General features: G+C 51.6%; 1 protein-coding gene across 1 annotated transcript; it reads right to left on the bottom strand.

The window, feature by feature from the left end:
* Positions 1 to 1,445: 1,445 nt before the first annotated feature.
* Positions 1,446 to 12,140, bottom strand: ZNF623 (zinc finger protein 623). Its single transcript, XM_086337712.1, has 2 exons — positions 12,014 to 12,140; positions 1,446 to 5,300 (listed from the first exon to the last, which is right to left on the bottom strand). Exon 2 carries the CDS (start codon positions 5,210 to 5,212, stop codon positions 3,728 to 3,730), a length of 1,485 nt encoding a protein of 494 aa, XP_086193838.1. The 5' UTR covers positions 5,213 to 5,300; positions 12,014 to 12,140; the 3' UTR covers positions 1,446 to 3,727.
* Positions 12,141 to 14,056: the final 1,916 nt, after the last annotated feature.

The following is a 14,056-nucleotide window of genomic DNA, read 5'->3' as shown; positions in this document are numbered from 1 at the left end:
TGAAGAATTTCCCACAGTTTGTTGTGATCCACACAGTCAAAGGCTTTAGTGTAGTAAATAAAGCAGAAGTAGATGTTTTTCTGGAACTCTCTTGCCTTTTCGATGATCCAACGATGATGGCAATTTGATGTTTCCTCTTCCTTTTCTAAATCCAGCTTGAACATGTGGAAGGTCTCTTTTCACGTACTGTTGAAGCCTGGGTTGGAGAATTTTGAGCATTACTTTGCTAGTGTGTGAGATGAGTGCAGTTGTGCAGTAGTTTGAACATTTCTTTGACACTGCCTTTCTTTGGGATTGGAATGAAAACTGACCTTTTGCAGTCCTGTGGCCACTGCTGCGTTTTCCAAATTTGCTGGCATGTTGAGCACAGCACTTTCACAGCATCATCTTTTAGGATATGAAATAGTTCAGCTGGAATTCCATCACCTCCACTAGCTTTTTTCATAGTGATGCTTTCTAAGGCCCACTTGACTTTGCATTCCAGGATGTCTGGCTCTAGGTGAGTGATCACACCATCATGGTTATCTGGTCTTTTTTGGTCTTTAAGGTCTTTTTTTGTATAGCTCTGTGTATTCTTGCCACCTCTTCTTAGTATGTTCTGCTTCTGTTAGGTCCATACTGGTTGTCCTGTATTGTGTCCATCTTTGCATGAAACGTTCCCTTGGAATCTAATTTTCCCGAAGAGACCTCTAGTTTCTCCCAGTCTATTGTTTTCCTCTATTTGTTTGCATTGATCACAAAGGAAGACTTATATCCTTTTGCTGTTCTTTGGAACTCTGCATTCAGATGGATATATCTTTCCTTCTCTCCTTTGCCTTTCACTTCTCTTCCTTTATTATTTGTAAGGCCTCCTCAACCATTTTGCCTTTTTTTCTTTTATTTTTTGCCAAAATCCTTTTAAGTAGATAAGACAAACCATCCAATTTTAAAATGGGCAAAAGATGACACGGATTCTCCATATCATCATTCAGCGTGCACGTGCATGCTCAGTCGTGTTAGACTCTTTGCAACCCCATGGACTGTAGCTTGCTTGACTCTTCTGTCCATGGGATTCTCCCAGCAAGAGTAATGGAGTGGGTTGCCATTTCCTCCTCCAGGGATCCCAGGGATTGAACCCAGGGATGTATCCAGTGGCTCCTGCACTGGCAAGCAGATTCACTACTGCTGAGCCACCTGGGGAGTCCCATCATTCAGTAGGCAAATACAAATTAGAAGCATAAAGAGACCCATATATGTCACTGGAGTGGATTAGATTTTAGAAGTGTCACCATACTACATGTTGATAAGGATGTGGACCAGTTGAACCCTGACAGTGGCAAGAAAGGCCATAACCATGATGAAGAACTTTTTGGCAATTTCTTATAAAATTAAAACTCATGTATCTTATAATCCAGCAATTAAGTTCCTAGACATTTACTCAAGTGAAATAAAGAGGCAAGTCCAAATACTTTTACACAAATGCTGATAACTGTTTTATTCATAACAGCCAAAACTGGAAACCCAAATTTCTACCAACAGATGAATAATAAATGATGTTCACCTTCACCCATACAATGGAACACTACTGACAAACAGCTCTGGAAACACAGAGCTACTTGGTTTAGTCTTTAAAACATGGCAAAGTGGAAGAAGTCAGACACACAGGATTACATGCCATATGAATCCATTTATGTGAAGTCCTGCAACAGGCAGAATGAATACATACTAACAAAGTGTTTACTTGGGCCTGGAGTGGGACCTGGGAAAGGGCAAAATGGAACATTTTTTGGGTGACAGAAGTGTTGTTTTTCTTGTGATGATGGTTACACATGTATATGGATTTGCCAAAATTCTGTACACTTAAAATGGGTGTGTTACTATATGGCAACTAGACCTCAACCAAAGTTGGTTTAAATGGTCTGGTAATATGTTTCTATACCATTTGAAACATCTGTTACGGGTGAGTTTTCCAACAATGGAGTACTATATGCTACTCACTCAAGACTTCTAGAGTTGCTGGAATTTAGGAACTCAAGATATGCCCTCATGGGCAGTACATTCTGACAGCATTTCAAAACCGGTTCATGTTCAGATAAAAGAAATTCAGATGCAACAACCAACAGTTCTGCTAGACAGTTATCCACTGTGTGATATAACTCACCTGCTGTAGATCAGAGAGGGATCCTCCAGGCCTCCTGTTTCTCCAGAGTCCCTCCCAGACCACCCTCTTCTCTAGGTGACAAGTGTCTACTTGTCCAGTTCACTGTCACCTCCTTGAAGCCGCCTTACATCTCCACACCAAACTAGCTGCCTCCTGACCTACACCCCTGCACAATTGGAAACATACTTCAACTCCAACACTGAACTCAGCCTGCCATGACCTTTTTGCCTGCCCCATCAGACTATGGATCACTTCAGGACAGATGGTGTCTTATTCACCCTGGTTTCCAAGTATTTAGCACTGGTCCTTTGATCAATACATTTTCAAATCAGTGACGAAGTGAGCTGGAGAACAGGGAGAGGGGGAAGAAGTTGGGCTCAATCATGGAATTATTAGGACAGAAGAAAGTCATGAAGTGTATCAGGACTGTGTGCCCTCTGAGTGAATTAGAGATACACAGAATACTAGATGAAGATGAGTGCCCCCCTCACCCCCCCCGCAGCCCCCCAAGCGAGCGGACAGTCATTCACAGACAAACTCTGGAGGCAAAACATACAAAAGGCCAGTCTCACTCTGGCTACTGCCTGCAAGTGTCGAAGGCATTATGAACAGAGACATCAGCAGGGCCAAGAGGAGGTATTTCCAGTAGACCAGCAGACTATGCTGTCACAAAACAAAAAAGCAATGACCAAAAAAAAAAAATTTTTTTTTAATGTTTTAAATAACAGTGTAGAGAGGACAAAGCAAGAGAAGTGCCAAGTGCACACTTGGCTGTGCTTTTTATTGCCCTGCTCCAGATTCCAGGGACACACAAATCAGTGAGATACACTCACAGTCCTTAACAATGAGAGAGCACACACAACAATCAGAGCAAGCACAGTAATAAGAGGCAAATGGCTACTGAGGATCAGAAGCAGCAGAGGGGTAGCGGGCTGAGCCCAACACGCAGCTTGGGATGGGTCTTGACTCATGACAGGTCACGAGCCAGATGAGAGGGAGCACTTGGTCCTTGGCTGGGAGGCAGGAGCGCCCGGATGAGGGGGCATGTCTAGCAGTTGGTGCTACCTCTGTGACCTGGAGTGAACTGGGGGCAGATGAACCTCCAGAAAGCCTTTGGATGCAGGGCGGGGAGTTCGGAATTTCTCCTAAGGACCACAGAGAACCAAGTTGTGGTTTTAGGTAAGAAAGTATCTTTCTCTAGCTTGCCTTTCTGACAGATCAAAAATGGCTGAGGAACACTCTTTTAAAGTTATACAATTAGATACATAACTCTGCTTTAAAAGGGATTTAACTCAAGGGTGAATTGTTATTGTGCAGTGGAATAGAATCTTCGCCTCCTGAGGCCAAGCTCCTCCCTCCCACACCCACAGCTCTCCCATAACTGGTCCAGCTCCATGTCAGCTGTCCAACTGTGTGGCTCTTCTGCAAGCATGTTCTCCCAACGGAGGACAGCAGGCCCCACTGTGGCCAAGTGAGAGGTGGCAGCCCTGCCCATCCATGACCCTGGAAAATGCTGACTCCTCCAAAGCCTCATGAGTCAGGGCCCCTGCCACTGTTTCCAACATCACTAAGTGAGCCAGAGGATAATTAGAAGTCTGTGTGCCCCCCCAGGCCTCCACACGTCTCCCCCAAGTGAACGGTTGTCTGACTCAAGGGAAGGTCCTCCTGGGGAGCCTCTTGACTGCTTTTAAAGTCTGGGGGTGGGGTGAACTCTTTCCCATACTGACTACACTCGTAGAGTTTCTCCTCAGTGTGGATCTTCTGGTGCTGAAGGAAGTTTGACCTTTGAATGAAGCCTTTCCCACAATAACTGCACACGTAGGGTTTCTCTCCAGTGTGAATAATCTGGTGCAAGAGGAGCTTGGAGCTCTGAATAAAGGCTTTCCCACAGTCCTTGCACTCGAAGGGCCTGTCCCCAGAGTGGATCTTCTGGTGCTCGGTGAGGTGTGCTTTCTGGAGAAAGGCTTTCCCACACTCCTTGCACTCGTACACCCTCTCCCCGGTGTGGATCTTCTGGTGTCGAATAAGGTAGGAACTCAGGAAGAAGGCCTTCCCACACTCGTTGCACTCATAGAGCTTCTCCCCGGTGTGGATCCTCTGGTGCTGCGTGAAGTTGGACGTCTGGCTGAAGCGCTTCCCACACTCGTTGCAGACGTATGGCCGCTCCCCGGTGTGAATGCGCTGGTGCTGGATGAGCTTCGAGCTCCGGATGAAGGCCTTGCCGCACTCGTTGCACTCGAAGGGCCGCTCCCCAGTGTGGATCCTCTGGTGCTCGATGAGGTCTGAGCGGTGGCGGAAGGCCTTGCCACAGTCCTGGCACTCGTACTGCCTCACCTCCGTGTGGACCTGGAAGTGCCGGATGAGGCTGGAGCTCCGGATGAAGGCCTTGCCGCACTCGTTGCACTCGTACGGCCGCTCCCCTGTGTGGATCCTCTGGTGCCGGATGAGCAATGAGCTCTGGCTGAAGCCCTTCCCGCACTCCTTGCACTCAAAGGGCCTCTCGCGGGTGTGGACCCGCTGGTGGCGGATCAGGTCTGAGCTGTGACAGAATGCCTTCCCACACTGAGTGCACTTGAAGGGCCTTTCTCCCGTGTGTACTTTCTGATGCTCCAGGAGATCCGTGTAGAGAACGAAGTCCTTGCCACACGCGTTACACACGTACAGCCTCTCCCCACCATGAGCATGCTGATGCTCCACCAGGTGGGAGCTCTGGCTGAAGCCTTTCCCGCACTCGTCACACCTGTGAGCTTTCTCCCCAGCATGAGAAGCTTGATGTCTGGCCAGGCCCGGGTTGAACGGGAAGCTGCCACAGGCCTCGTGCTGGGGGGCCTCCCCCTCGATCAACTCTCTCTGAAGCAGGAGGAGGTCTGGGCTCAGGAGAGGGCTCCCCTCAGACTTACTCCCCGCCTGTGCTGCCTCTGCCGTTTGGATCTTCCAGTGGGTGACCGTCACCTGCTGGAAACCCCCTTCCTGTGAGGTGCAGCTCCGCAGGCTCTGTGCATCCAGGTTTCCTAAAAGCCTCCCGAGTCTGGGGTCAGGGCCCCTCCCAGATGTGGGGGCAGTGAGCTCCATCACTGGGAGGGCTTCAGACACTGCCTTCTGCAGATTCCCACGCCCAGAAACCCAGGCTCCGAGTCCCCTTCTGGTCACCAATCAGCATCTGAAATAAATAAGAGTAAGATCATCTTTCCCCTTCATTACGAGATGGGAATCTGCTGGAGCAGATGGGGTGAATTGTGCACCTGGAGCAGCAGAGAGACGTGCCCCCTGCCCACAGCCCCACTCAGCACAGCGCTTGGCTCAGCCCGCTGGCCTCTCCACTGGTGTAGGGGGCTCCACCACCCAACACCAGTTTCAGGGGACAGATGAGCTGATGGGCAGGGATGGGTCTGGACTCCACTCAAAGTCAAGACATGTTTCCTAAGAAACACAGAAAGACTGCTCCAACCCCCACTCAGCCGCGTTCTGCCCAGCTGAGACGCTGGATGGGTGAGACTCACACAAGCTCTGGCCTGTTAACCCCGCTCCCCTGCCCTCTCCTTCCTCCACCACGTGTGCCCTTGGGGCAAAGCTCAGCCTGCTTCCTGATGGGTGTCTCTGTTCCTGCTGCCAGAGCTCTCACGTTTGTAACCACCTGCCCGACGGGCCCTGGGGGCTGCCAGCAGCTCCCACACCTGGCTAACTCCCCCGTGAGACCATCTCCTGGCTTCTCCTCTCAAGAGTCCAACAGCACTCCCCACCCCAGGGATGATGGCCTTGTGGCTTCTTCCAATGAGAAAACAGAAGCAATGAGATGAGGACACCCACTTTCTCCCACATTTACCACACTACCAGTGTTGGCGCCCACACCTCACCCACCCTCTGTACTGGGTTAAATGTCCTCCATGGAATCCGAGGTAAACGCGTCCACCTGTGCACCCTGCGCCCGCCCAGCAGCAGAGTCTGGGGTGGGAATGGTCACCACAGCACCATGCAGTTACCAGAACATCCATCAGCAGAAGAGAGGGCCAACTGAGGTGTCCTCCAGCAAGGAGGGCAACCCTGCACCAGAGCACAGGTGGACCTCCCGGGGTGATACCGAGCTACTTCCTACTTCCTGATCCTACTTTCTGATCCTACTTCTGCAGAGTTCAGACCCGGACAAAGCTGGCCATGGTGGGAAATTCGAGTCACGGATGGTCTTTAGGAAGAAGATGGTGATTGCGAGTACAGGGGGGCCATGCTGCTCAGGTGTGTCTGCCATGGAAAAAAGCCTGTGCTTAGGGAACCTTGCACCATTTCTGGGACGTGCCTTCAGCTCTGGAATTCTTGCCCCAGCAGAAAATTTCTCCTTCAGCAGGAATTTGCCGAGGGGATGCCCTCTCTACTGCCAGCTTTCCACTGCTACAACCCATCTGCCATCTCAGAGGGCAGCAGGTTGGAGACCATCCTGGCCCGAGTGAGCCCCTGCAAAGGGTTGCACACAGTGTCAGCCAGGCTCAGGAAAGCTCTAGAAGCTTGGGAAAACTTTGTCTCCACCTCACTCAGGTTGTTGGCAGAACGTGGTTCCCTCTGGTCATGGAATGGCCCCTTGGGAGCATGGGCACCTTCCAGGCAGGAGCAGCTCAGATGTCCTCTCCTTCTCTTCTGCAACCAGCTGCACAAACCCTGCTTTCCAAGGGTTCCTGATGAGCCCCACCTTTTGTCAAATGACCGCAAGAGTCCTCCCTCGTGTCAGGAGGAGCGCAGAACCCTGCCTGCCACACCCCAGCAGGGGCCTGGCCCATGACAGAGCCCAGAGTGCCCTGGTCTCCATGGGGGGCAACTCTGAAGGGTCGTCCAGCTCCCTGCTACCCCATCCCACCTTGCTCACAGGTGCTTCCCCAAGTGCTCCCTCCTCAGCTGACCCCAGTTCCTGGGAGCTCTGCCCAAGATGACCCCACAGGACCCCTTCTCTCCCCAAATCTGCACCACTGGAAGCAGTCCAACTGCTATGCAGCCCCACAGAGATGCCCCCAAATCCCCAAGGGCAATGATGTACCCCTGAGGACAGAGCTAGGTGGTGGGGAGCTGCTGGGGGCAGGAGGGCTCCCCAGGTTCCTCCCAACAGGCTGCTTTCCTTCTCGAGCCAACAGCTCGCATCTAGTGCACAGTCTCCCTGGACTCTTCTGCTCGCCTTTCTAACCATACCATTCCCGTCACCCGGGGGCCCCCCTCTAAGGGGAACGGTCTCATTATAATTCTGCAGTTTTCAATTTCACTTCAATGGAATCATATGGTTGTTTTGTGTCTGCTGTTTATTCAATAGGCACCCACTTTTTATAGAGCTAGAATTCACACATCATAAAATCCACCATTTTAAAGCACACAATTCAGTGCTTCTTAGCATATTTCTAAGGTTGTAGAACCTTCCACACTAATTTGAGCATCGTCAAGACCCCCCCTCCCCAAGATGTCTGCTGACGCTGAGCACCACGCCAGGGAGGCCGCCTGTGTTGCATGGACCTCAGCTCAGGCAGCCTTCACCGCGTGAACAGAACGCCGTGTCCTTTCCACGATTCTGCCCTCCACCTCAAGGGGCTGGCAGCTCAGGGCTGGGCACGGTCCTGTGCTTGTCTTCTGGCCGACAGAGGTCCTCATTCCCGCTGAGCCCTGGGACTCCTTCGTTTCAGTGGCTACAGCTCAGGCCACCCTTGGAGACTCCCGGGAACTGCTGATGCTGTGGACCAGTGACTGCCTGCGTTCAAGGCTCCTCCCCTTCCTGAATGGACACATTCACGTGGTCATCTGCTCTTGCTGGGGGAGGAGGCAGCATCTGGGGAGGCCGGAACCTGTCAAGTTTAGACTGTGGCCGTGTGGACACGCACTGGTGCCGACAGAAGGCCACAGGCCAGGGATCCTGGCTCCATCTGGAGGCAGCAACTGAGCACAGCCTAGCTTGGGGGTCAGATGGCCAGCTGGTCAGCTACGGCAGACATGACGCTGCCCAGTGTCCCTGCTTTGAGTGACAGAAATCCCTCCAGAAATTTCAGTGGACACAGAGCCAGCAGTGAACCACCACATTTCCTGAAGTCCCCTAATGTCGGGGGTGACCTGTGACTGATTCCAGCACGCCATCCTCTCACCCAGCCCGCGGGACATGTATGAGGCCACACTGCAGGCTCCTGGGGGGCAGGACCCTCCCCATGCCTCTGAGATGGGATACCAGAAACCAAGTTTCCTGTTGGGAACACTAGTTTTGAATCTCCGTTACAGCAAGAGGAACCCACGCTTAAATAATGCTGTTAGACAACCTGACTATTCAGATGCAACACTCCCTGTGATGATGAAGACACTGAACCAACAGCTGACAGTAAGAGTGAGAAGCTGCACGTCTACTCGAAGCGTTTCTCTCCATGTGAGGTTTGCAACCCAGCTTCCTGGAGCAGTGGCCCTCTTGGGCGCCCTGTGACACAGCATTTCTGACCACTGCCCGGTGACATTCACTGACACTGTTCTTCTGAGTTAAAGGCCCACTAACTTGATTTAAGTCTTTCTCCTGCTTACAGAAATTATTTTAGTTATTTTTCCAAGGCATAAGGGTAAACTATGCTAGTTGAGAAAAACTTTGACTAAAAATAAAATTATTCTTAATCCCAGTACTCAGATTACACATTGATGTTTTCCTTTAGTGTTTTTTCCTGCACCAATGTATTATGAAATGAGGACCACACTCCTCAGTCTTATATCCTATTTTACTTCACTTTTATACTGTCCATTCTGAGCAATTACAGACATAAGACCCACACTGTAAGAACCTTCAAGTGGTAAACAAAAACAAGGATAATCCCCAACAATTCCAGAGACCACTGCAAGCTGTTCAGTTTATACATTCATCCAGGCTTCTGCTTAAACAAAAACGACACATTTATTTCCACGCACGCCATCTGTAGGTACAAACACGGGGTCACATATACCTGTCCATCTGTACACCCTCCCCCGACTTCTAACACATCCCCGTATCCTTCAAGTTCATTCACACGGGGACCTGACGCTCCGAGGCCCCACTACGCTTCAGATGCCGGAGGTGCCCCTGGTGTCATGAAGAACGACATTCCCTGAAGTACTCAGCCCACCTCCCTTCCCCAGACTGGGGGAAGGAGTTAGCCGAATGAAAGGTCTGGGAGAATAACTAGGCACATAGCACGCAGCCTCTTCCACTGGGGCACAGGTCCTGCTGCTCTGGGCCAGAAGTGCAGTGCTGTGGAGAGGCTGAGGCGATCCAGCGCCTCCTGTGGGCAGGCAGGACACAGCCTAACCGGCACTTGGCCTAGAGGTCCAGCATCACTCCAACCAAGGCTTGCACAAGTAGCGAGCTGGACTTCCGCTCTTCATGGGCCTCACTGGTGCAGATGTGGGAGGACAGGAGGGGTGCTATGGATGAGCGACCCTCAACCCCAACCAGGCACTGCTGAACTGGCCTGCAAAGTCCCAGGCACAGCTCCAAACCTTGTGAGGCAGCCATGACCTTGATTATTTACTCTATTTTACAGAGGCTGAGAAAGTCAATTACCCAAGATTGCCAAGCCAGTCAGTGGCAAAGCTTAGGTTTAGAGTCAGGCCTGTCTGCCTCCAGAGTCCATTCTCAAAGATGTTTTTCCCTCCCCAGGTGTGATGTTGCTGTTACAGGGTATTTTGCTTAGAGCAGCTGGGTGGGATTGTTATTCTAAAAGTAAGCTTATATTTTAAATCTTATTTTTTTTAATCCAAAAAAAGGGAGTATATTCAGTTTTTTGTTTTGGAGGTGATATTTCCTGATTTTTTGTTGTTGTTTAAAAGGACTGTTATACCACCTGAAAACAGGCTTGCGTCTATTTATAAGAATATAGCTTTAAAATGTGGCCTTTTCGTGATTTTCATAACTTTAACTTTTCAGGAAGTTTTTAAAATTAAATATACCTTGCTTTGAAGAAACATTTATCTGAATATCAGCAATCTTTCAGTTTCTCCTTAACGCCTTTTTTCCCCTATGAATTCAAATAAAGTTAAATTGATACTTTTTCATTTAAAGAAACCTGAATGAAATAAGCAAACGAAGTAAAAATATATCAGACTGCTGGTTCCATAATGTCTGGGGCTAACATAGCCCTCCCTTCTGTTAGAACTTGCTGGACAAAATATAACACAACATTGTTGATGTTGAGATGGGGCGAGCCTCAGAGCTGGGAGTGAAGCCTATGAGCCGCCAGAGTGGGCAGTGCCCACTGCAGGGGCGGGAAGCTGTTTGCACATGCGCACTAGTAAAGGGGTGTTATAAGCCTTGGGCTTGCAAGTTACCAGCGTGGCTGTCTGCCGCTTACAGTCTAAACAAAGGAAGCAGGCAGGTGTGCAGAGCTCCACCCTTGGGAGCAGCAGGAAAAGGATAGTAAAAGGGCACCCAAGGAAGACACGGACTGGAGCTGCAGGAGAATCTGCACCCCTGCGCGGCCCCAAGGCCACCAATGTCACCAACCTGCACTAGTGCGACCACAGCCATGGCGGGGACCGAGTGCCCGGCACGTGCTTTTCTTATTTCCTGTGTTCGCCACACTATCATCCATGAGGTTCGGGGAGGTGACTGGTTTACAGCTGAGCCAGCTGCTAGCTGCGGTCTCCTTCCCCCACCACCCCACATCCATCTGAGTTTTGCTCCCAGGGCTCTGCCCAGATGGCAATGGTCTTCTCCTTTCCTGAGCAGTTCAGTGTCCTTTCACCGGTCATATTCCACAACCCAAGGCAGCACTGGACGTGCCTGACAGCTCCCTGAACTGCTTTAAGGCCCTGCCCTGTTCTGGGTCAGCTGCTTCTCTGAGCACCTCTTCCATTACCAGCTTGTGAGCGCGGTCTGGGCTTTTTCAGCTCCGCCTTGCAAGCCTTACCATCCCTAAGGCCTTTGCAGGAAAAATCCATCCCCATCTCTCCAGGAGACACTGGAGCTAGGGAGTCAGGCTTGTGAAAAGACATAGCAACCTCGCCCCGCCCCGCCCCATTTCTCTGGTATCTTCCACATGAGTGATGCTGTAGCCATTGCCATTATTAAGATACCGTTATTGTTACATCTAACGAAAGTCCCACCTCCGTGGACAGGACCAAGTCCTGTCATTCCCTGGGACTGGAGCTCAGGGGAAAGACGTGCTCCAGAGAGGGCACTGCGGCCTGATTAAGAGCATGAGCTCTACAGACAAACTGCCCGAATTCAAACGGGCCTCCAGCTAACACTCCTGGGAACACAGAGAGGCATGCTACTCAGGCCCGGAGGCTCACATGACTACGATGCAGCCACTGCACGAGGGGTAAGACGTCCAAGGCACCAGCAGACACGGCCTCCAGGACTGATACGACTCGAGAAAAGAACGGCGCCGCCCATCATCTGGAGGGGATTCTCTTCTTCACCTCTACCCGGCCAGGGCAGCGGTGCCGGCTCTGCACCTCCTCCAGCACAGGCAGGCTCGAGGCGCCGGTCACTCTCCCAGCATCATCTGTAGAGCTCCCTCGGGCTCCAGGCAGAGGCCGGCTGGCTTGCAACAAAAGAGCGGCACTACCCGCACCGTGCCCCTCACCTACCCCCAGGCCACCCCAGAGCCACGACACAGACGCCTACGCTGGGGGCTCTAAGCCTGGGGTGTGTGGCCCCTGGAGCCAGGGAAAGGAACCAAGAGAGTGGAATTTACCCGCACGACGTTCCCTGGGGAGAGAAGCTGCGGTCCCCGGGCCGGACTGCAGTCCGGCGGGGGCGGCCGTGACGGCTGCTGGGAGCCGGGCTCACCGAACCCGAGGCTCCGGGACCCCCGTGCGGGGCCGGCCGCGCTGAGCCCTCCCGTCCACCCGACCAGAGGACCCTGCCGCCCCGCTCGGGTCCTGGAACGCGCCACTCACCCGGCGCCCAACGGCGACAGGACGCCGGCACCCCGCACGCGGACTGCCAGGCGTCCGCCCCGCAGACCGGCCGACAAAGCCTGCACAGGAGCCCGCACGCCGCGGCCGGAAATCGGCCCGAGGGCCCGCCCGGAGAGCTTCCGGTGCCGCTCTAGGCGCTCCGGGGCCGGCCTGCCTCTCTGTGGTGCGCACTTCCGGCCGGGTGCAGCTGGCAGGGACCCAAGTCGAGGGCCAGGCGAGACTTCACCTCCCGCGTCCCCGCAGCCCTGAGCGCCGCCTATCCCCCAAGAGTTAATTGGCTTCCAGTTAGCTGTAAATCCCGACGTTAAAAATGTCGGCAGGCGGAGCTCCCTGCGCCCATCGCCGCGGGGCCCCAGAGCGTGCGCCCGCCCTCCACCCTCGGGCTTGGTCAGAGCGCCGCTCCTCTGAGAGTCGAGGTCTGGCGTGGCGCGGCCGCCGAGGGCTTTCTGCTTCCCGCAGCGGGCAGCGATTCCCGAGACTTGCCGCGTCTTCCCTTCCCTCTTCAGCCACGAGAAGTGCCCTCTGACTTAGTTCTTTTACAGCCCAGGGACTAAAGCTGGAGAAGCCAGGTCACTTGAGGTCACACAGCTAGTGAGTGGCCAGGCCGATCGCCTCTAGGGCCACGTTTCTGCCCCCGCTATGCTGTTGGTCCTGTGGGCGCAAGGGTGGCCTCTGGGGACAGTCGTGGGAAATGCCATCTATCCCACCCCCCCCACCCCACCTCCCGGGTGGAACAGCAGGCATCCAATTAACCATCAACTGGAGTTTGGGAACAGCAGCATTCACAAGCGGAGTAAGATGCCAGGAGCAAGCAAGGGAGTCATTACAACAATAAGCCGTGCCAAAGAGGGGCACTGGGCCCTGAGGAACTGCTGCTGACCAGTCTCCCCCCACCCCCACCCCAACACACCGCTCCCTCCACACACACCCCTCTGCACAACAGGGAAAGCTTCTTGGAGGAGGGAGGGGGTTCTTTTATGGAGGCCGGAGAGGATTGTCTCTTAACAAAACATGGACAAGATGTGTATGCTGCAAATTAAAAGATGCTGGTGAAAGAGATCAAAGAAGAGTTAAATAAATATGTTCATGGATTGGAAGACTCAACATAGTAGAAATGTTAATTTTCCATAAGTTAATCTAAAGGTCTAATGCAATTCCTATCAAAATTCCAGAAAGATTTTTAGTAGACATAGATAAGCTTATTCTAAAGTGTATATGTACAGGCTATGCCCTAGAATAGCTTAAAGCATTCTTGAAGAATAAAATGGGAGGACTACCACCTAATATTAAGACCTATAATACTGCTTCTGTAATCATGACAGTGTGGCATTGGTGAGGGAACAGATACCTAGGTCTCTGGAGCAGAATAAAGAACCAGGCACAGATCCACACCAATATATCCAGTGGACTTTTAGCAAAAGTGCAAAAGCAACTCGATGGAGATTTCAGTTCTTAATAATATATCCGTGTTGGCTCATCAATTGTTAAAAAAATGTAAAACAGTTAACCTTGGAATTGTTTTTGTTAAACTTTTGTCAATAAACAACAGTCCCTCTCAAACACCTGTTAGTGGTGCAAAGTTCAGACAGATTTCATTTTCTCCTTAGGACCAAGATTTGCTCTCTATTTGAGAATCATGCTCTGTTTTGCTTAACTCTTCTGATTCTTCCTGGAAGCTCAGATGGTAAAGCATCTGCCTACAATGTGGGAGACCTGGGTTCGATCCCTGTGTCAGGAAGATCCCCTGGGGAAGCAAATGGCAACCCACTCCAGTAGTCCTGGAAAATCCCATGGACTGAGGATCCTGGTAGGCTACATTACATGGGGTTACAAAGAGTTGGACATGACTGAGCGACTTCACTTTCACTTTCTGATTCTTCTAGAATCTAACCTAATCTACTTTCTTTAAAGTGCTTAGCATCCCCATCACAAGTCCAAGGGCAGCTACAAGGTCAAATGTGATAAGTTTTCCCAAGATGTTTCATCTTTGGGTAGATCCAGAAAGTCTTGCATATGATCTTT

Source organism: Bos grunniens, chromosome 14, assembly GCF_055505025.1.
Source record: "Bos grunniens cultivar Pamir isolate PY7600 chromosome 14, Bosgru_T2T1.0, whole genome shotgun sequence".
NCBI classification, from domain to species: domain Eukaryota; kingdom Metazoa; phylum Chordata; class Mammalia; order Artiodactyla; family Bovidae; genus Bos; species Bos grunniens.
This window is presented reverse-complemented; position numbering and strand designations above follow the sequence as displayed.

Coding starts and splice junctions, on each gene's coding strand:
- ZNF623 (XM_086337712.1), bottom strand. CDS start 5,212: ATGGAGCTCACTGCCCCCACATCTGGGAGGGGCCCTGACCCCAGACTC.